This window comes from Salvelinus fontinalis, chromosome 22 (assembly GCF_029448725.1).
Source record: "Salvelinus fontinalis isolate EN_2023a chromosome 22, ASM2944872v1, whole genome shotgun sequence".
In the NCBI taxonomy this organism is placed as follows: Eukaryota; Metazoa; Chordata; class Actinopteri; order Salmoniformes; family Salmonidae; genus Salvelinus; species Salvelinus fontinalis.
The window spans coordinates 21,999,438-22,022,371 of NC_074686.1; the positions used below are offsets into that span (position 1 = coordinate 21,999,438).

The window sequence follows — 22,934 nt, forward strand, 5'->3', positions numbered from 1 at the left end:
AAGAGCCCATGGCACTTATCGTAAGAGTAGGGGTGTTAACCCCGGTGTCCTAGCTAAATTACCAATCTGGCCCTCATACCATCATGGCTACCTACTCATCCCTAGCTTCCAATTGGCTCATTCATCCCCTCTCCCCTGTAACTCTTCCCCATGTTGTTGTTGTAAATTAGAACGTGTTCTCAGTCAACTTCCCTGGTAAAATAAGGGTTAAATAAAATAAAAGGTTGGCTTGATGACTGACACCACACACACACACTAGTTACTGACACCTGAGGGATGAGGAAGCTGACAGGACTTCCAGAAGCAAGTGTAGGATGAATATCAATGTTGTCCTCACCAGGCTAGACTAATCTTGCCTGAACAGACCCACACTCACAAAACACCCACACTTTCAGGACCCCACCAACCAGGCCTTTATGGTGGTGGCCAGACAGAAGCCACTCCTCAGTAAAAGGCACATGAGTGGCCTGAATGTCAAGTGTCACATCTGGAGGAAACCTGGCACCATCCCTAAGGTGAATCATGGTGGTGGCAGCATCATGCTGTGGGGATGTTTTTCAGCGGCAGGGACTGGGAGACTAGTCAGGATCGAGGCAAAGGTGAACGGAGTACAAGAGAGATCCTTGATGCTGTAATCGATGCCAAAGTACTGAGTAAAGGGTCTGAATACTTATGTAAATGTGATATTTCCTTTTTTTTTTTTTTTTTACATATACATATATATACATAAATTAGCAAAAATGTCTAAAAAACTGTTCTTGCTTTGTCATTATGGTGTATTATGTGTAGATTGATGAGGGGAAAAAACTATTTAATCAATTTTAGAATAAGGCTGTAACATAACAAAATCTGGAAAAAGTCAAGGGGTCTGAATACTTTCTGAAAGCACTGTATGTGTTTCTACTCGAGCAGGAATGGATTGTGAGACTGTATTGGTTCTCAAAGTGTGCTCATGTTCAGTATCAAGAATAAACCGTGCCCCATTCTGACCCTATTGGCAAACACGGTAAGCTCCATTTGGGCCCTGGGCCTATCAGTGTCACAATCACAGCATTATGCTCCTGCATTGGCTAAACACTATAGTTCACAGTGGAAAGTTAAACTCAGTGCTACCTCAGTGGCTATTGAAGTATTATATAAAGGTATTGTACCTGTGTGAATGTTCATGTTGTTATTGTTTTACATCCATCCCTTAGGCTTTAAGGTCATTTGGTACTGGATGTGTTTTTCCTCAATAGCATCTAGAGTGATTGTCCTGATGTCCTTGGTCTCTCCTCTCCACAGTCACCCCCACAGCTGAGAGAGGGGCATTTCTATTCTACCACACACATAGTATCTGGGCCAGACGTCTACTAGTGTTGTTAGAGACTAGTTGAATACGAGGTCACAAAATATTCAACCCAAATATGACATCATCCTCAAAGAAAATAATAATACAGCAGCAGCCTTGTAACCCTCTTCATCATCAACATCATCACCCATAACTGGGTCGGAGTGGAGGTTTATGCAACGGCATACAATCAACATTGACCATCAGAACACACAACTGTATGATCACACACAAGCCTATTCCTGCCGTCATATGTCTAAGAGTAAGGAGGAGGGACGCCTTGGAGGAAATAAATCATAATGTTGCCACTGGACTCTCCATGAAGCCACGGGGAAGATTTCCTCTCTATGCAGTCACACACACACACACACACACACACACACACACACACACACACACACACACACACACACACACACACACACACACACACACACACACACACACACACACACACACACACACACACACACACACACACACACACAATCTGTCAGAATAATGCCAAACATCCCACCTCTCCACAGCTAGGGTGTGAGACAGTGTGCCCTCTTCTCTCTTTGCATGCCAAACTGACACCCAATAACCCAGCACTGAATTATGTGCAATGGGATGTCAGGACTGATCGTTTTGAGGGCACCAGATCCCTGGCCCTAAGCAACAATTTTAAAAGCCAGGTTGAGTTTAATTCAACAAAAGCTAAACCAACTAGTCAAAAATGCTAGTCGAAAATGCCAAAACCAAAAAGCAGCTTGGATAAAGTAATTGAAAATTGAAAATCATTTTTGCAAATTAAGAAAATACACCATGATAAGTCCTACATATGTCTTGTTCTCTCTATAAATTAAACTCAGCAAAAACAATTCCTTATGTGTCTGAAACCGTCATTTCAACAGCTTGGCCTGAGATGCCCTATGTCTTTACGACATTCCAACCTTCTTGATTACACGCAATATGACAGTTAATACTATATAAGGGGCACGTGGTATCGAAAATCGAAGCACTCTTGAGCTGTCGATGGACTCCAACTGTCACATGGGTAATTGTTCTTATGGTGTACTATTATTAACTAATGCATCGCAGGACAATATAATGTGTCCGTATTTCACCAAGAAAGAGGTACTTGCAACACAGAGAAGAAGGCTAAGTGCGTGCTAGATGATAATGGAGAAAGCGTCATGGATGCATGGATGGACGCAGCGTCGTCCACAACATTGTCACTGACTGCGATGCGGCAGCGTTACGACACCGTTCATTATGAGGAACCAACGCTGTCAGAGTCAAATATAGGCCAGTCTCTGGCGATCTAATTCTTATCATTGTCATTTTCTGAGTAAAATCTCATTTCAGGCTAATTTCAGTGGACGGGGAAAGGATGCAATGCACCTCAAAGAACAGGGTCCGGATCTGTGCAGACAGACAGGCACAGTGAATACTGGATAGATATAGAATGTTAGGAGACTGTATAGATATAGACTATTCACAATGCATTGCTTCAATATATCCAATAGTATAGCTAAATATTCTACCACCGCAGTGACATAATATTAAACCCACACGAGCCTAATCTGAGCCGAGCAGTTGTGATTTTCTAGACTCATATTTATTGATAATGATATGATTTCGCGTGGGGCTGACAATCTCGCGGACTGTACGGGATGCTCTCTCTGCTGTCGTCAGTCACATTGAATTCTAGCAGGTTAGAATTCCATTCACAAAATATGTCAATTCAAAGGGCATGCTGTGATGACCACTATATTTCCAGCTATTCTGAAATGGATATGAAATAGGCATACATTATGTGACCTCCATTTTATGTTGTAAATTAATTTCCCTATTCTCGCTTTCGAAGATTGGAGGGGGAAAGGAGGCATCCCTGTCCCACGGATGCTGATGTACGATTGTGGGTTCTTACATTCCTGCGAGAGCGAATCACATCAGTGAGATGCACGTTGGCAACGACAAATAATTCGAAAAATAGTGGCATAATCTTTTATCAAGATGTCTTAAAAATTAAAACACAACGAGAGCGTTTGGTTATTGATACATTATTATATCCGTGATGAATCAATAGCCTAGGCTACTGTAAAATAATGGCTGGTAAAAATATAAAAACACATGGCCTTCTGATCGCATGTTGTTCCGTTTCCTATCAGCATAATGTAGCCTAGCGACTTTGTGTGTGGCAAGCTGAACCACTGGTTTCGCTCTTCCTTCTCTCTTGTCTACCTATTTCACTTGAACAATGACAACCCCAGTCTTGGAACTGTCCCAAGACTGTACAAAATAGAGGCAGCCGGTATAGGCTAGACATGCACACAACACGCAATCCTTGTGCATCACCAGGCATGCTGCCTAGAATTCTGCTTCACACACAAAAACATAACAGCAAATTTCGCCGTTTTGTTGGATAGAAGGTTTTATGCACGCGATCTGCAAAGCGCGAGAATGCACAATAACCTGTCGTCATCTCATGTGAAGAACAGTTACTCTGTCGCTACCGAGGGTTCCAAACAATGATACGATACACTGTCTCCAGCATTACTGTACCTGCAGAGCCGCTGAACTTCACTTCGTTGCAGTGCAGTTGCCGTGTCTCCGCCACATATCATCACCCCTCATATCAGCCAGGGGCATACCGGTATGCAAAATTATGGCAATAATGCCAGATGCTAAAATGTTGACAGGTATTCACATTGCTGCACTGTTTGAGCCATGTAGGTTATTTCGCAACAGAATATACTTTTTCATAATCGAGCCTACCATGTAAACGGACTGCCCCAGGTTGAGAAGTGTTATTTTTCTTCTGGCGGGATAGGGATGGAGGGTCCTCCTTATGCCTTTTCAAACTGATGCTGCGATTTCACACAGCAGCGCGCGCCAGTGTCCCACACACACACACAGCGGGTCCTCGCGACAGAACACGCTGCTTCGATCCACGCAGTTCCAGAGAAATACCCCGCCCACTTTAACAACTGTCAGTGGCATACTGTAGTCACTACAATGGAGAACACAAGTAGGCCTATGATATTATATATTTGATATCTCAGTTTGAACAAATCCTGGTGGGGGACTGGGACAATGGATAATAGTACACTGTAAAGGGGTTGCCATGAATTTGACAGTAATTTACAGGCAGCGCTGTGGCAAGTAAAATTCTGCCTTTCATATTACAGTAGGGCCTGTAGCTATTGTAATATAAATGTGGTATGAAAGCAAGTACTGTGTAATGACACACAGTACAATACCGTAAAATTTACTGCATTATACTGTAAAAAAGTCAATTCTAACTTAAGATTGAATGGATGAATGAATTACATTTATTGAGGGGAGGGGTTTGTATTTCACAGTATTTCCCTATAATTACAAGGAATTGGTGCAAGCAGGTTGGCAAAGTGTTTACACACTACAGCATGTTAATAAATATTTGGTATTTTATATCACTTGCACTAGAGGTCTTAACAAGGAATTCCAAACTGGCAGCGACCACAAGGCAAAACAGACCAAAAAGACATGGCAAAATACTCAACCATTTAAGGTTTAAGACTTGCTCCCACTCCAATGTGTCCCCTATAGATTTTAAATTGATGGGGCACTATAACCACATAGGCGTTAAATTGATACAGCATTCTCATTCACGACTGCAACAAATATCCTCTTACAGTGCAAGCCTCAAAATATGTTAATGAGCCAGAAACAACACTACCATGCACCCACTAGTGGTCAAGGTTTTGGGTGCTCCAAAGATACAATATGGTACTGTATACTGTGGGGTGGAATTATAGTACCAATTGAAATACAGCAATTTCCCACAATGCACCATCATTTACAGTATGCTGCAGTTAAATGTTTGAGTTTTTTTTTTACTGTTGATAATACCTAAAATGACTAACAGTGTAACACAATAGACAATGTAATACATGTTGCGTAATAACTTTTCTGTAGCCTAATTCAATAAATAATGACTATGTAATATTAATAATGACTGCCAACAAATACATTAGGGTTTCTCACAGCTTTGATGCTTGAACCCCTAATTACATGATGAGCATACATCAGAATGTGAAGAGGTTCAATATTATATTATTGCATTGTCTAAATCAAATATATAAACCCAAACCAAAAGTATTATCTTACAGTGCCTTCAGCAAGTATTGTGTTACAGCCTGAATTGAAAAATGATTACATTTAGAATTTTTTGTCACTGGACTACACACAATACACCATAATGTCAAAGTGGAATTATGTTTTTCGAAATCTTTACAAATGAATTCAAAATGAAAAGCTGACATGTCTCGAGTCAATAAATATTCAATCCCTTTGTTATGGCAAGCCAAAATCTGCTTAACAAGTCCCATAATAAGTTGCATAAGTGCATAAGTGTTTAACATGGTTTCTTAATGGCCAACTCATCTCTGTACCCCACACAACATTTTCTGTAAGTTCCCTCAGTCAAAAGTGAATTTCAAACACAGATTCAGCCACAAAGATCAGGGAAGTTTTCCAATGCCTTGCAAAGAATAATTGAATATCCCTTTGAGTATGGTGAAGTAATTAATTACACTTTGGATGGGGAATCAATACACCCAGTCACTACAAAGATACAGGCGTTCTTCCTAACTCAATGCCGGAGAGGAAGGAAACCGCTCAGGGATTTCACCATAAGGCCAATGGTGACTTTAAAACAGTTACAGAGCCAAGGATAGGAGATAAGGGAGGATGGATCAACAACATTGTAGTTACTCCACAATACTAACCTAATTGACAGAGTGAACCTGTACAGAATAAAAATATTCCAAAACATAGATCCTGTTTGCAACAAGGCACTAAAGTAATACTGCAAAGCAATTAACTATTTGTCATCAATACAAAGTGTTATGCATAGTGGTGGCTGCATCATGTTATGGGTATGCTTGTAATTGTTAAGGACTGGGAAGTTTTTCAGGATAAAAAAAATATTGTAATGGTGCTAAACACAGACAAAATCCTAGAGGAAAACCTGGTTCAGTCTGCTTTCCACCAGACACTGGGAGATGAATTCACCTTTCAGCGGGACAATAACCTAAAACACAAGGCCACATCTACACCGGAGTTGCTTACCAAGAAGACAGTGAATGTTCCTGAGTGGCTGAGTCAAAGTTTTGACTTAAATCTACTTGAAAATCTATGGCAAGACCTGAAAGGTTTGTCTAGTAATGTTCAAAGACCAATTTGACAGAGCTTGAAGACATTTTTAAAGAATAATGGACAAATATTGTACAATCCAGGTGTGGAAAGCTCTTGGAGACATACCCAGCAAGACTCACAGCTGTAATTGCTACCAAAGGGGCTTCTACAAAGTATGGATACTTATTTAAATTAAGTATTTCTGTATTTAATTTTCAATAAATGGGCAAAAATGTCTAAAAACATGTTTTCACTTTGTCAGTATGGGGTAGTGTGTATATGGGTGAGAACTTTATTTTTTGAAGACCTCTGAGACCTCTCATTAAAACCTTCAGTAGCTAGCTGCTCTAAATTTAGCTTGTTTTTCCACACAGGTTGTTATTGTCTGTATCAGAGTTGCCAGGTTACATTCTATACCAGAGAGTTGCCAGGTTATATTCTATGCCAGAGAGTTGCCAGGTTATATTCTATACCAGAGTTGCCAAGCAACCCTCCTCCTGGGGTGCTTTAGCTATCCTCCCACCCGCAGGAATCTGGTCTGACCCTACTACACACTTGATTCTAATCTATAGTAATAGATTCATGATAGAGCAGGGCTGGGAAAAAAAAACCTGCAAGGCCAGTAGCTCTCCAGAAATGGAGTCTCAAACCCTGTTCCTGGAGAGCTACCCTCCTGTAGGTTTTCGCTCCAATGCCAGTTGTAACTAACCTGATTCAGTTTATCAACCTGCTAATAATTAGAATCAGGTGTGCTAGATTAGGGTTGGAGGTAAAACCTACAGGAAGGTAGCTCTACAGGAACAGGGTTGGAGTGAAAACCTACAGGAAGGTAGCTCTCCAGGAACAGGGTTGGAGCGAAAACCTACAGGAAGGTAGTTCTACAGGAACAGGGTTGAGGCGAACACCTACAGGAAGGTAGCTCTCCAGGAACAGGGTTGGAGCGAAAACCTACAGGAAGGTAGCTCTCCAGGAACAGGGTTGGAGTGAAAACCTACAGGAAGGTAGCTCTCCAGGAACAGGGTTGGAGTGAAAACCTACAGGAAGGTAGCTCTCCAGGAACAGGGTTGGAGTGAAAACCTACAGGAAGGTAGCTCTCCAGGAACAGGGTTGGAGAGCCCTGCTCTAGAACATACATTTTCCCACTACCTGTGTGTTCACCTCAACCTACAGAGGTATCCAGATGCACAGTGGCAGTCCTCATCCCCAGTGAGAGCATGATCCAAACCGGCTAATGCAGCCAATCTTTTCCGTATTCTCTCCTCTACCGCACCACAGTGGGGGCCCCAGACAGAGTCATAGCATGATGGGTTCCCCCAAACAGGCCGTTATATAACAGCATTATGTAGACTAGGTCTAAATGCCTGCTGTGAAGGGAACTCCACCACTATCGAACGGTCTGTCACAGAGACCCAGGGTCATCACACTAACAAGGTCACCCACTCACCAAGATCAGAACTACTAGTGTACAGGATTGAAAAATACTCAGATATGTACAGTAGATTATTTTCTGTAAAAGAGCAAAAGGAAGGGTCTCAAAGTGATTGAATGAAAGAAAGCATGTTAATTCAACTAACATTGACTACCATAAAGCAGTCAGCTGAAATTAATATGGCATAGCACTCACTTTATTTCCCACTAGGTGTACATTACTTCAGTGTGTGTCCGGGCGTAATTCTGCTCTGCGTAAACTCAAACGTTCTGATTGCGGTGATTTGATTTGAGGCTGAATTCATGGACTAACTACAGACCCATCTCTCTGTGCTCCTTCTCTACCCCAGCTGAACCCATTTGCTCCTCAATGAATATAATGTTGGTCTTGTGTTCAATCCTCTCATGCCAATCTTGTGATGGGGAAATCACATTCCCTCATCGAGAGAGCGTGTGGGGTGGCTGCATGGGTAATCCTGCGTCACAAGGAAATAAGAATAATCCTGTTGGAGTGTGGTCATGTGATCAGGGTGATGAATGAAGCCAGAGGGGATGGGAGGTTCTGGAATCCCTGTTGGCTCGGACTGATGACATGTCTTTGGTCTGTTTCCTCAACTTCTCAGGTGCTGGAATGTCCTACTGACAAAATGAAGTAAGACTAGTGTTGAACAGAATAAAGCACTTGATTCCAAGGTTGCTGCAGCTATTACTTGGACAAAGCTATTTAACTAGTAGTAGGCATTGGCTGTCCTGATAAGAATTGAGCTAACATGTTTCACTTTGAGGCAGAATGGCAGAGACAAAAGAAGTGCCACGGGCACTTTCTACTTATCTGAAGAGGTATGTAGAACTAATCATTGCAAATAAAACCTAGCAGCAATATACAGTAATTTGAGGGGCAATAGTCCCACCTACAGGACCCCATGAACTCTTAAAATAACAATCTCACAATAGAAACCTGGAAGACATTTCAGAGATGATCAGATGTATTACTTTCATCATGACAAGGAGGCACTAGAGATACCTTGACAGATATGACAAACCATATACAAATTGGAATACAAAGCTAGACTATGGTCTGACTGAATAGGTATTGTGTAGCAAATCTATAGGTTTAAAGGTACTTTAACAAATCTTAGCTATAAAAAAAAAAGAATGTACATGTACTTGTAATGTAATGTAATCAAAGACACACTGAAATGTATAAAACAAATAAACTAAAAACAAGGAGAAAGCGCATTGGACGAACATAATTTGTACTGATATGTACACAACATCCTCGAGACTATGCTCATTTGTAGCGATGGCACCCTGCTGAACATGTCGTGGATGGACTGCGCAAGGTATATTGTGGAGAGAGGGGATCTAAATGTATGCAAACAGGTGGAACAAGTAAAACATTAACACCTGAGTGGAGTTTATTTGGCTGGTTTAACATATTGATCGTGTTCATACGATTTGAGGACTTATGAAGTCATTTTAGTAGATTCAGTGAACAGAAGATATTATGAAAGCATGACACCAATCCCATTTTTTTAACAAGATCAACAACAAAAAAGTAAATAAGACCAACCTCAAGTATGGCTAAATGCAAATTAAACCTGGAATCGGGGATACTTAACAGTACATTAATCTCCAGAAAACTCAAATTAGTATCATACGTTACGATTGGTATAGTATGTATTAATTTGTGTCTGTCCACAATTTGTTGACTATCTAGGTGGTTAATGCTAGCTAGGGCTAATCTTAGCTAGGCTAGGGGTCGATGTCAACACCCCTGCCGAAATCTAATTAGCATAATTATTATAAAAAAATCCCCTTCAAAAGCAGTCTGTTAATTTCTTTATTTAACTAAGCAAGTCAGTTAAGAACAAATTCTCAAACCCGGACGACACTGGGCCAATTGTGCGCCGCACTATGGGACTCCCAATCACGGCCGGTTGTGATACAGCCTGGATTCAAACCAGGGTGTCTGTAGTGACACCTCTAGCACTGAGATGCAGTGCCTTAGACTCGGGATCCTCGAGTGCTAGAGATATACATTGTTTTGCACAGGCTGCATCTCAATCCACCGCATCCGTCAATGATAGCCTTCCACATCTGCGGTGGAAGGTAGCTGAGCTACAGCGTGTTTGTCAGACCGTGAGACACCCCGAAAATCGGTATTCTCACGAAAACGTCAGTAGCATCCGAACAGTGTGGCCTACAAAACTAATATGACCACTGTGGGAAAAGGAATCACATGAACACGACCCCAACAAGCATCACGGGACTCGTCTGAAGTCGGTACTGCCAACTTCTGTCTGTAGCGTCCAAACAGTTTGGGCTACACACTAATATGACTCCTCGATGGAAAGGTGACTCTCGCACACGTCGTTTGTTTTGCTCTAGTGCGCTTAGAAGCCTCGTCTGAAAGTAGCCCGGTACCAGTACATTTAAAAAAAAATAATAATAATATTGACATATGGAAGTAGTTTAGTGCCAAAACATTTTTGGTTAAAGCTGCAATATGTCATTTTTTTGGGCGACCCGACCAAATTCACATAGAAATGTGTTATAGATCTGTAACTCATTTAAAGCAAGTCTAAGAAGCAGTATACCTGTTCTATGCTTCCTGTTCTTAAGTTTTGTTTTTGCGTCTTAGCTCCGGTTTTGGACACCAGCTTCAAACAGCTGAATATACAATATTTTTGGTTATGAAAAATATATTTCACAGTGGTTTAGATAGTACAATGATTCGCTACACTATACTTGCTTGCTGTCACAAACTGAAATTAGGCGAACTATTCGTATTTTCGCAACCAGAAAATGGCAGTACAATTTCTGCATATTTTGTTATATTTATGTCTCTCGGACATAGGACAGACACTTTAAAAAAACAAACTTCCTATCTATTTATTACTACCTTATGAATCTGTTATTCAATCCATTTCTATGGGCTAATAGCACTAAGGCCCAATTCAATGTTTCATCAAATAATGTGCGTGTGATATATTTATATAATACCTAAAAGGGGTCCTAATATTCAAGTCGATGAATGATCCTCGGTATGAACATCTTTAAAAAAAATTCCATATGTAAGCTTAATAGAACCCCTCCGCAGGCTTAGACCCTTAAGGATTAAGGTTGGTGTTAAGTTTAGCTAGCATGCTAAGTAGTTGCAAATTAGCTAATTAAGTAACAATACCAAACATAACATATACTAATTTAAGTGTCCCTGATTTTCTTTTACTATGTTACATCCAGCCTGAAATAAAAATAAGACATGACAATGGTCCCTTCCTTCAAGCAGCACAATTCAAAAAAACGTTCCAAATAGTATAAATCAAAACATGCCAAACAGTTAAGTCCCTAAGCAACTCTGAAAAGACACCCACCCTCTTTCTACTTGGGACCAGGGGTGCCATTTGGGACTTAGCCCTGGATGGAATGTATGTCTTTAGTTGAAGTCTCGGTTAGAGAGGATGAGAGGAGCTACCAGGGTCCAGAGGTAGAGAGCCAGGCCTATCCAGCTAGAGCCAATCTTCACCCACACAGCTGGCATACAGCTCTGCATGGCCTGGTAGTCTGCATCAGGTCTGGGGAGAGGAGAGATCAGGACCAATCCAATCAATCACATTTTGTTTACCATCACAAAAACGCATAGTAGACCATGTGCGATGGTTTGAAAATTGGGTCTTCGGAGTACCATAAGACTGTTATCCTGTTGACCTAAAGCCCAGTCATTCGCTTGGGGAGCTGACGCAAGGTCTAGAACAACATCAATCACCTCAGTTATACCTGTACACATCCCTACTCCTCTATCCCCCCAGACATAAAGAAAACAGAACTACTTACTGGTACCAGTTTGTGAGTGTCATCATGATGTAGAGGGAGGCCAGGCACAGGCTGAAGTGGAAGAAGGCGTAAGAGTAGGTGACCCCCTCTTCCTCGTTGTCCACGGCCCGTCTGACCCCGTCCTCCCCCGTGGCCGCCTCGTGGTCTTCTGCAGCCAGACCCTGGCCCTCCTCTGTCTGCATCAGCCTGTTCACCTGGGTGTTGTTGGACGAACGGATGCTGCAGGCAAGGAGGGAAAGAGCAGGAAACCCACCAGAAAAAAGGGGAAGTGATGATGTGGACAGGCTCGAATAGTCAGGATTTCATTTGAAACATAGCTCTGAACCAGTGTCTCAAATCCAGTCCTGAGGACCCACAGGCTTGCAAGTTTACTCTAGCCCAGTACTTCGATCAGGTGTCTATTCTACTTTTAGTCTATGCCGTGCCTACATTACTCGTCCAAATATTTATATATTCTTAATTCCTTTACTTTAGGTGTGTATTATTGTGAAATTGTTAGATATTATTGCACTGTTCGAGCTAGAAACACAAGCATTTCTCTACCCACAATAACATCTGCTAAACATGTATAGGTGACCAATAAAATTTGATTTGTCTCTGGTCTGCTACAAAGAGTGCCCGGTCCTGTGGGTCCCCAGGATTGGCATGAACCCTACTCTAGGTTGCAACTTCATACCTGGCGTAGAGAGTGCAGAAGAGGAAGATGACCAGTCCTATGATGCCCTGTGCATCCCACCACTGGACCCCTTGCCCTGGGGCAGGTGTAGGTGTAGGGGTGGAGGTGTTGTGTACCAGACTCAGCAGGCTGGGGTTACACTTACGGTCTGTAGGGAAAGAGGTAGAATAGTCATTCTGATGAAGGCCATTGAAAGACAAAATGTTATGCTTTTAACAAAGAAAACTACAAATTATCAGCTTTTAATTATGAGCTAGACACATCTATTTGATTTACTTCTTCTCTTGTGATTCTTGGCTGCAACTCATCTCATATTGGATGAAGTGATCACTGATCAGTTGATCTTTTGGGTAAAATATGCTTCGTCACATATACATTTGTTGTTCCAGACTTCCCATCAAGTGATTTCCATGAGTCGGTATGCAGCCATGCGAGTCATAGTTAGATCAGGTCATCTTTAATGTACGACCTGGACCATGACTCTTAACCAATGACTGAACAGGGGCATCAGCAGGGTCATGAGGAGACTTACTGGGGTTGTTGGTCATGGCGGACCATGTGACATACATGGTGTAGAGGGAGATGAAGGACGCTTGGAGCAGGCCTGAGCTGGGCTGGGACTCCTGGGGGACAATACATAAATTAACACAAAACATCAGTGTCTAACTTTTGTTCAACTACATTCACATGAACAAATAGTTCAGTGTCATTGTTTAACATTTTGATGATCTTCAAAATTGCAAACATTGCTAATATTTTCACCCCTGAATGAACTTCAGGATGTGTATGCATTTCAAAGAAAGAGGAACAAGACTGAAACAGCCTGCAAAGAAACACTGTACTCAAAAAAACTGCAGGAACTTGAAACAGTGTGCTGGTATCAATCTTTCTTGCGAGACAAACCTCACCTGAACTTTGGGTAGGATGGCAACTATGGAGACGATGATGCAGAAGATGAAGTTGAGGCTGATGAAGACCTTGTGTTCAGTGCAGTCGTCTCCTGTGGTGTAATAGACATAGAACACCACCACAGCAGAGAAGGCCAGGACATAGTGTAGCACCGTGAAGGACAGAAGAGCTGTGGGAGGTGAAACAGAAGAATACATCCCATTACGGATGTCAGGAAACATCCTTCCATTACCACTGGGAGAAAACCAGGATAAGGGTCAATTCATTAAATTACACTGAAATTCCTATTTTCTTCAGGAAATTTCAGTTTACTTCCGGAAAAGACTGAATAAATGAGTTAGACTACAACGTTTTAAATCAGTAGACTGTATTAACGATCAGTACCTGAGAACCAGCACTTGCCATTTCCCTCCTCAGCGTTCTCCAGCCAGGACTGGTTCCAGGTGTGAGCAAAGTCCACAAGCAGGATCAGCTGGATGATGATGAAGAAGAAGGAACCCACCATGCCAAAGTAAAACCACACTGGAACACACACACACAGCGAGTTTGTTAAAAGACAAAATGTGCAAGGTGTGTTTAATTGACTACAAGTTCTTGGCAGTGGCGATGCGTCACGTGGGCCATTCTGTTATTTAATGTCACAACAATATCAGTTAGCAAACATTTTAATGGTATAAAACAAATTGCTTGATCTAAGAAAGCATATGTGCTGACCAACTGGCACTTGTTTTCACTGACATTTTCAACACGTCCCTTGAGTCTGTAATACCAACATGTTTCAAGCAGACCACCATAGTCCCTGTGCCCAAGAACACGAAGGCAACCTGTCGAAATGACTACAGACCCATAGCACTCAAGTCCGTAGCCATGAAGTGCTTTGAAAGGCTGGTCATGGCTCACAACACCATTATCTCAGAAACCCTAGACCCACTCCAATTTGCATACCGCCCAAACAGATCCACAGATGCTATCTCTATTGCACTCCACACTGCCCTTTCCCACCTGGACAAAAGGAACACCTATGTGAGAATGCTATTCATTGACTACAGCTCAGCGTTCAACACTATAGTGCCGTCAAAGCTCATCACTAAGCTAAGGATCCTGGGACTAAACACCTTCTGCAACTAGATCTTGGACTTCCTGACGGGCCGCCCCCAGGTGGTGAGGGTAGGTAGCAACACATCTGCACGCTGATCCTCAACACTGGAGCCCCTCAGGGGTGAATGCTCAGTCCCCTCCTGTACTCCCTGTTCACCCACGACTGCATGGCCAGACACGACTCCGACACCATCATTAAGTTTGCAGACGTCAACAGTGGTAGGCCTGATCACCGACAACGTTGAGGCAGCCTATAGGGAGGAGGTCAGAGACCCCCATTTTCATCGACGAGGCTGTAATGGAGCAGGTTGACATGCTGACCAGACCAGACACATCGCATGCGTCGCAAAATAAATTTAGAAATCCATGTTATTCAATTACTGCACCGACACCGCTTGCGCGCGTCTGCGTTACCAAGGGCTAAACTAGAAGTAATTCCTATTTCTGACGCAGATCGCACTGAAAGTCCTGCTCTCCCATCTCCTCATTGGTTATTAGAAGCAGGTACCCACGTGCCATCTCCTCATTGGTTATACCCACGTGGGTGATTGAAAGACGAACTTTGTTGCCGGTTGTCGTGGTAATACTATGAAAGTTTAGATGCGATCACCATATACGTTCAACGATGAAAAAGCCTGGAAGGAGGAGAGATGACTAGAAATGAGTCGGTTGGCCGTTTTGTGTGGATTAATTTGTAGGAGTAGAGGACCTTGTGCAGCTCAGGTAAAATAACAACTCCATGTTTATATCCCAGGACAAATTAGCTAGCAACAGCAAGCTAGCTAAATAGGACAAATTAGCTAGCAAGTGCAAGCTAACTAGCTAAATTGCCATACATGTTTAATGCTTTTCGACCTGTACCCAAATTAATGTCATTGGTTCAGAGTTTGTTTTGATATTTTAACCTGCGTGTCGTGATCGTGTTTGGTGTAGGGGCACAAAATACATTTATGCACGATAGCGCACAATGGCGCACACGCGCAGCCGGTTTGGGTTCCGTGCTAGGTTGAGAGCTTCAAGTTCCTTGGTATCCACGTCACCAACAAACTAGAAATGGTCCAAACACACCATGACAGCCGTGAAGAGGGCACAACAAAGCCTATTCCCCCTCAGGAAACTAAAAAGATTTTGCAATGGTCCTCAGATCCTCAAAAGGTTCTACAGCTGCAACATCGAGAGCATCCTGACTGGTTGCATCACTGCCTGGTACGGCAACTGCTCGGCCTCCGACCGCAAGACACTACAGAGGGTAGTGCGTACGGCCCAGTACATCACTGGGGCTAAGCTGCCTGCCATCCAAGACCTCTACACCAGGCGGTGTCAGAGGAAGGCCCTAAAAATTGTCAAAGACCCCAGCCACCCTAGTCAGACTGTTCTCTCTACTACCGCATGGCAAGCGGTACCGGAGTGCCAAGTCTAGGACAAAAAGGATTCTCAACAGTTTTTACCCCCAAGCCATAAGACTTCTGAACAGGTAATCAAATGGCTACCCGGACTATCTGCATTGTGCCCCGCCAACCCCTCTTTTACGCTACTGCTACTCTCTGTTCATCATATATGCATAGTCACTTCAACCATATCTACATACTACCTCAATCAGCCCGACTAACCGGTGTCTGTTTGTAGCCTCCCTACTGTATATAGCCTGTCTTTTCACTGTTGTTTTATTTCTTTACTTACCTATTGTTCACCTAATACCTTTTTTTGCACTATTGGTTAGAGCCTGTAAGTAAGCATTTCACTGTAAAGTCTACACCTGTTGTATTCGGCGCACGTGACAAATAAACTTTGATTTGATACTCGCAGTTTATCATATATGCAGTCACTTTAACCATACATACATATACTACCTCAAATCAGCCCGACTAACCGGTGCCCGTATATAGCCTCACTACTGGTATTTTTATTTCTTTACTTACCTATTGTTCACCTAACACTTTTTTTAATTGCACTGTTGGTTAGAGCCTGTATGTAAGCATTTCACTGTAAGGTCTACACCGGCTGTATTTGGCGCACGTGACAAATAATCTTTGATTTGGTCGCTTTCCCATTCTATTGTTGTTTTGGTTCATTTTCATTGAGTAAGGCAGCTTGGTGCTTTTTGTGGTGGAGGGCAGACGGAAAGTACAGAGCACAGGCGTCGTTAATCTTCTCTGGTTGCGCGTGATTGGCTGAGGATGCGTCACCGCAGCACCTGCTGAGCTAGCCAGCAAAAGCCCCTAATCGGTGCTCCATTGATTTACAGTAGCCTTGCCCGCCCAAGAAGGCTCATTGTCATTGGCCACAGTCTTATGCCCGGTAACTTTGATTGAACTGATGTGTCAACTTCATAGCTAACGTTAGCTAGTTGTTTACCACGTCTTCAAGCTAGGTAGCTTAGCTAGCTGAAACATGTCGACTACCTTCGCTATCTCCTAGTAAATGATTTTAAAACTTAACATTATGAAAGAAATGTAGAGATAAAATGTCTCGGTGCCCATTAGCCACCTAAACTTTAAAATATGTCCATCCATTAAAATAAAGCAAGCTGGAAAAGAAGATTCAAATGGAGTGGTTGGTGGTGGATCATGAAGCAGTGGCTAACATCACTTTTGAGGTTGGTTAACTATAATACCCTATAGGCTACATGTCTTATTGTTGATGTCTGATGGCAGACTAATACCCATGGAACGACATGTACAAGAAGGGTTAGTTTAAATACCTCTGATGGAACTGTAAAGGTGCAATAGATGAAGCAAGGGAATAGTGTTATAACGTTGCATATTGTTAGCCGGGCACCATTTGTAACAGGCAGCCGGAGTCGCGATATTGCAGACCAATTACTAGCTAGTTTACTCGACTACCTTGGTCTTCCGTACAATATGACCTAAAGATATGGGAAGTAGCCGTAAACCAAATCATAAACCAAATGTTATAGCGTTTGTGTGTGGCTCAAAACTCCGATCTGGGATTGGTTATTAGTGTATTTGTAACCAATGTGTAATGGCTAGCTAGTTTGCGGGGTGCGCGCTAATAGCGTTTCAATCGGTGACGTCACTCGCTCTGAGACCTTGAAGTAGTTTTTCCCCTTGCTCTGCAAGGGCCGCGGCTTTTGTGGCGCGATGGGTAACGATGCTTCGAGGGTAGCTATTGTCGATGTGTGCAGAGGGTCCCTGGTTTGAGCCCAGGGATGGAAGCAATACTGTTACACATTGAATGAGGCTCACACCCAGAGAAGATGATTTAGTGTAGAGGTGCTGATTAACGGTGAATAAAGTGTAAGCTATAAAAACAAAGGAGAGTTGCACACTCCATATGAATAATCTTCCGGTAATTTATTGGGTAAAAAACAACTAATGTTGCAGCATCACTGTGCCTTCTTCAGGGTGAAGAAAATATGTAATATCGTAGTAATGGTGTATACCTGTGTTGAATGTCCCGTCTGGAATGAAGAAGGCTCCTACAGTTATCCCCACCAGTACGAGGAACTTGAAGAACCAGAATCTGAGAGGACAAAGCCACAAGCATTCCATTCAATAAAATCACGTCATACAAAAACAGGTCCGGTGTCTGTGCGCCATAAACAAATACACTGGTCATATTTTTGGGCAGTATCATCCTTTAAAAAACCTTCTGTATGTAAAATATTGTGTAAAATGTTCCAATAAAATTTGGAAAGTAAATAAATGTGACTCTGGATTACAACATGTGGTTGTTTCCAACATTAGTGCTTTTTTCCTAAAGTTAAAGCCGCTTCGTGTTTTGTTTCCTTGCCATGACACTAACGAGTATTGGGATACTGGTATCTTCCTAGCCCTAATATTTTATGCTGGTATGTAAACAAATAAGAGTGTGGGGAATGTGGCACTTCCCTGGCCAGCAGAGGGCAACATTGTATCCCTGAAGATCACCATCCACTACTATAAAAAGGTCAGCTACATACCCGTTCTGTAGGGAAGCTCGGGGGTCCTTGCTGCTGCGAACACGGATCATGATGATGGAGAACAGGAAAAAGAAGCAGGCCATGGCAAAGCACATGCGATACACAGACTTGTAGCCCACGATGACATCACAGTTCACCTTGTTCTCGATGCCTGGCATGGGTATGGAGGTTCCGCCCACACAGAACCCTGGTATCTGATAGATCAGTAAAGAAACAGTAAGAATAGAACCAACAATGTACATTGACGACAACATCAAAAGTTGTCGTCAACCACTGGGCCATCTACACCAGCATGTGTGAACTACTGGGTTCGAACCAGGGTCTCCTGCGAACCACAATCCTGTTAACCCACTGAGCTAAAGCCTTGGAATTAGTTCAGGGAGCTAACACAAATATGTAGGTCTCAGGCAATTCTACTCATCAAGCAACCAAGACCAGGGTTGTGTGGTGTTACCTTCTTGAGCTGAGTCTCCATGCCAGGTAGGATCATGATGACAGAGACCAGGGTCCCCAGCAGCAGCAGGAGGGAGAAGGCCAGCCGGGACACAGTGGAGTTATAGGTGGAGGGACAGCATCCTGACAACAGACAGGGAGCAGAGCCACACAGACACGATGCCTGGAGGAGGGAGGTGAGGGAGAGAGGGGATAAGAAATAGGACCGCACAGACGAGTCGTTTTTGGTATGCCAGAGGGAGAAGGCTTGAGGGGCAGATAAGCTAATGAAGCAAACGCATGCATGGTGTGTGTGCACAACAACAATACTGTGTGCTACCGCCTGTTATTGTTACGGCAACCATCGCAACTCTTGTGTTTTCCAGCCAAACGAGCCCAGACAACTGAAGGCAGTCAGGCCAGTTATAATGACAAGGGCTGCCAGTCATACGGTTACAGTACAGCAACGAACACAGCCCCCTGCCTGATGTGCCCTTTCTCAAACTATAGCTTTACATGATTCCAGCTCTTCTCTCTCCTTGCCACCTCCTCAAATATGCATTGGTGGAGATCCACGGTCCCTTTCAGATGTGTTTTGAGAAGAACCGAGGATAGGATGGGAGGAATCGGGACAGATGTATTGAGAAAGAGACAGTGTTGGGTACGTGTTGTATGCGGTCACAGAAGGTTCGTGCTCCACGGGAGGCATCCCTCACTGCTCCTCTGAGGAGTCAGGCAGATTGTCAAGTCAAGATACGATGTGTGAACTACTGAGGCATAGGCTAGATCAGCCCAGAGACATGAAGCATAGTTTAGTCGAGCTATGATGCAGTAGCAGGGAATGATCAGCCATCCTTCATTAAAGGATTGCAAGCTATGACGGCTGTATGCACCAGGGTAGCAGGCCATGCAACATGCAGTACTCATAAGCCTTGCCTCTGGAAGGTGTAACCGTTTAAATTGTCGTTTTTTTGCTGACATGAGAATGTGGGACAAACTTCAATAGAAATGGTCAATAGGTATATCACTCTATGCATGGTCATTTGCGGTGTGTACGTCCAAAATTTGAAGAAATACACCTAATGGCTCGAGTAGGCCTAGAAAACCTTGTATATCACATCATATTTATTTAACATGATCACTGAACTTGCCCGTAACACGGCATGAAATGTGAAAGGGAATAATTTTAGTCGTGCAGCTAATTTGGTGTGAAGAGCGTGAGGCACTGAGACAGAATATTAATCAATATGAAACTGCTGACTTCTGCAAACAAGTGTCTGTTTTCCAAACGTAGATCAACATAAAACACAGAGTATACCTACGGGGAAAACAGAGTAAATGTGTGTATTTACATACGGAACCACAAACAAGCGTCGTAACGACAAATAAAGAAGTTAAATAATTGATACTTACACAGCTGGCGATTGAACACAATGCCATACACGCTCCCATTTTAGTTTAGAACGAAAAACCCCGTCTTAAGTAAAAGTAGAAAACACCAAAAAGTCAAGAAGTGTAAGACTTCAAACTTGGAAAAGTTGTTTACTAAAATTTGTAGTTTCCTCCGACGCGAGCCAAGCAGCAACAGGGCGTGTCTGAAGAATCAGTTTACACCCTGTTGTTCATCCGTAACTCAACACCGTCAACGGTGATAGGTCCATAGGTGTCTTCCATCCAACTTCTGGAGTAATCAGCTGCTGATGCGTTGAATAATTGAATAATATAAAATAGGCTAGAGTGCGACTTAAAGTACTGAATTACATTTTTTATATTAAAAACAAAGGTGTTCTGTAATAAAAATAGTTGACACACACACAAACAGAGAAATGTACATTTGTACATAATATAAATCCTCTTAATGCTTGTTGATAGATAAATTAAATCCTGTAGAGTCAAATGTGTAAATCACCTCTTTCCCTGATTATTCAATATCACTAGGGAGCAGCATCAGTAGTAAACCATGGTCCATTTACCACACTTGGATTTGTTTGCACTTGACAAATGTTATGTTGTTAGAGTAGTTAAGTCCTCTGTAGTAGCTAGTTCCAGGATCCAGGAAAAATACATCTAATTGGGCAGGTAAAGTAATAGACAAGGATATTTTCACCACAGCTAGAAATTAAACAAAAATGAGCACATTCACATTCAACTTTTTTCTTGTCATCATATGACCTACACTGCCTACAGTATCCCCCAAACAGTATCAATGCCTTGAACATTGTCTCCATGTTAGGCAGGTTAGTTTATAGCCAGACACCGCATACACTTAAGGGCGATTCCTGGATGGCCTGAAAATATTTTCGGTATCTCAGATTGTTCTGGCAATTCTCTCATAGAAACTTAATGGGAGGAAGGATGTTTGATATGCTTTTTACATTTGTTTTAACACAAACCATTTTTGAGAAAATCATGATGGAAGTGGCAATTTTAGGCCTATACATGCCCCCTGTAAGACCCAATGACCACAGGGGGTTCGTGGCATCTTAATTGGGGTGAACGGGCTCGTTCTATTTACTGGAGCGGAATCCGTGGAATAGTAACAAATACATCAAACACATGGTTTCCAGGCATTTGATGCCATTCCATTTGCGCCGTTCCACCAATTATTATGAGCCGTTCTCCCCTCAGCAACCTCCTGTGGAATGTACATAATACAGACAAAACCTTGGTAATATTATACTCCTAATAGTGTGCTCTAAAATATGGAGTATCGCTATATTCTGAAATATAATTTTACACATTAATTGATTCAACATAAACCACCCTGGTGATGACATTATCTGGATCTGGTGTGAACACCAACTTGTTTGAGTAGACCATAGAATCTGAGGGTTCAATAGAGAGAATTGAGCTCATGAGAGGGGTTTTGTTATTTTCCTTGACCTCAGAGCAGAGGTGTATTCATTAGTCTGATTCCATTGCAAAATGTCTGCTGCAAAACGTCTTGCAACAGAAACCATTTACTCCAAACGTTGAACTTTAAAGGCAAGTTTTTATTGGACAAATTCAGGTATGTCCCTCCCCGTTTCGTCTGCGCTGTTTGGTTCCATTTAGTTACTAGAGTAAATGGTCAACTGTTTCCGTTGAAAACCATTTAGCAACAGACAAAATGTTTTGCAACAGAATCCGACTAATGAATACATCTCAGTTCATCCAGAGACAAATATCGGCCATTGTTGAAGAGGTCAGCGTTTATCGATATGATCATAGATGCCTCAGTACATTCTACACGGATGGTGGAAACTCCAATTGACGGCACTCCTTGACCTTCAAAATGCTTCAGTGGCGTAACTTTATAATCTCTCATCTTTCAGCGGTCCCTATTTTCAACAAGCGAATGCAGCTTGCTACACTAAATGCAGCTTGCTACACTAAATGCAGCTTGCTACACTAAATGCCAATGACAAAATGAACACCTCAAAGACGACGAGTTCAAACATCCTTATACTGTTCTTCAACAGCAACATAGGCAAAAGAAAACAATAGAAAGTGATGAAGAATTAGACAGTGGTTTCTTCAAGGAAACACTCTCCACTTCTATAAACTCTCCAGTCAAACAAAGAACAACAAGAGTCCAATTGTATTTAAGGAGGGGAAAAGATATTCTGATACCCTGCCAAAGCCAATGTGGGTGAAGGCTTTTGTTCCAGTAAGCAGTAACACAACTGATAACCAATCAAGTCTTAGATGAAGACTATGGTTTATAGAATCCAGTGTGTTGCTGACTGGTATTCATCTGCCTACACTGTCCCTAGGGTTCAGCCCCGGATTTACAAAGCTTCTCAGTTTGAAGTGACTCAAATCCATTATTTTTTTTGCATATCTGTTTCAGTTCTTGTTCCTGCAGTCTGAACAGCCAAATAGCACATGGAATCAGTTATTTAAATCCACATTTCAAACCACATTTGTAGGTGGTTTAAAATCAGATACAAATCTGATTGCCGGCCATGCGACTTGACTGAACGGTCAAATCTGATATATTTGCCTTCGTGGTCTTTAGACTGCTATTTGACTTCCTGACGGTCCGCTCCCAGGTGGTAAGGGTAGGCAACAACACTTCTGACACACTGATCCTCAACACTGGGGCCCCTCAGGGGTGCGTGGTCAGTCCCCTCCTGTACTCCCTGTTCACCCAC

At 42.5% G+C, this 22,934-nt stretch overlaps 2 protein-coding genes across 4 annotated transcripts in view; both read right to left on the minus strand.

Moving 5' to 3' along the window:
- LOC129820030 (transcription factor HIVEP3-like) overlaps positions 1-4,260 on the minus strand; it is a 38,413-nt gene extending 34,153 nt beyond the window's left edge. Inside the window, exon 1 of one of the 2 annotated variants that reach the window (XM_055876834.1) lies at positions 4,094-4,260. The gene's annotated coding sequence lies outside the window, so the exon portion shown is untranslated. The other variant, XM_055876835.1, reaches the window with a different exon arrangement.
- A 372-nt stretch (positions 4,261-4,632) lies between these two features.
- Positions 4,633-20,465, minus strand: LOC129820031 (serine incorporator 1-like). Of its 2 annotated transcripts, XR_008754142.1 has the most exons (11): positions 20,212-20,465; positions 18,821-18,982; positions 18,367-18,560; positions 17,848-17,927; positions 13,731-13,868; positions 13,346-13,515; positions 12,970-13,060; positions 12,438-12,585; positions 11,762-11,980; positions 11,302-11,502; positions 4,633-8,560 (listed from the first exon to the last, which is right to left on the minus strand). XR_008754142.1 is itself a non-coding variant. In XM_055876837.1 (10 exons), the coding sequence occupies exons 1-10, from the start codon at positions 20,248-20,250 to the stop codon at positions 11,364-11,366; spliced, it is 1,380 nt and encodes a 459-aa protein (XP_055732812.1). In that variant the 5' UTR covers positions 20,251-20,465; the 3' UTR covers positions 8,889-11,363. The 2 variants fall into 2 exon arrangements, 1 of the variants encoding a protein (XP_055732812.1); XM_055876837.1 differs by lacking the exon at positions 4,633-8,560 and having other exon boundaries at positions 8,889-11,502.
- Between the last annotated feature and the right edge of the window lie 2,469 nt (positions 20,466-22,934).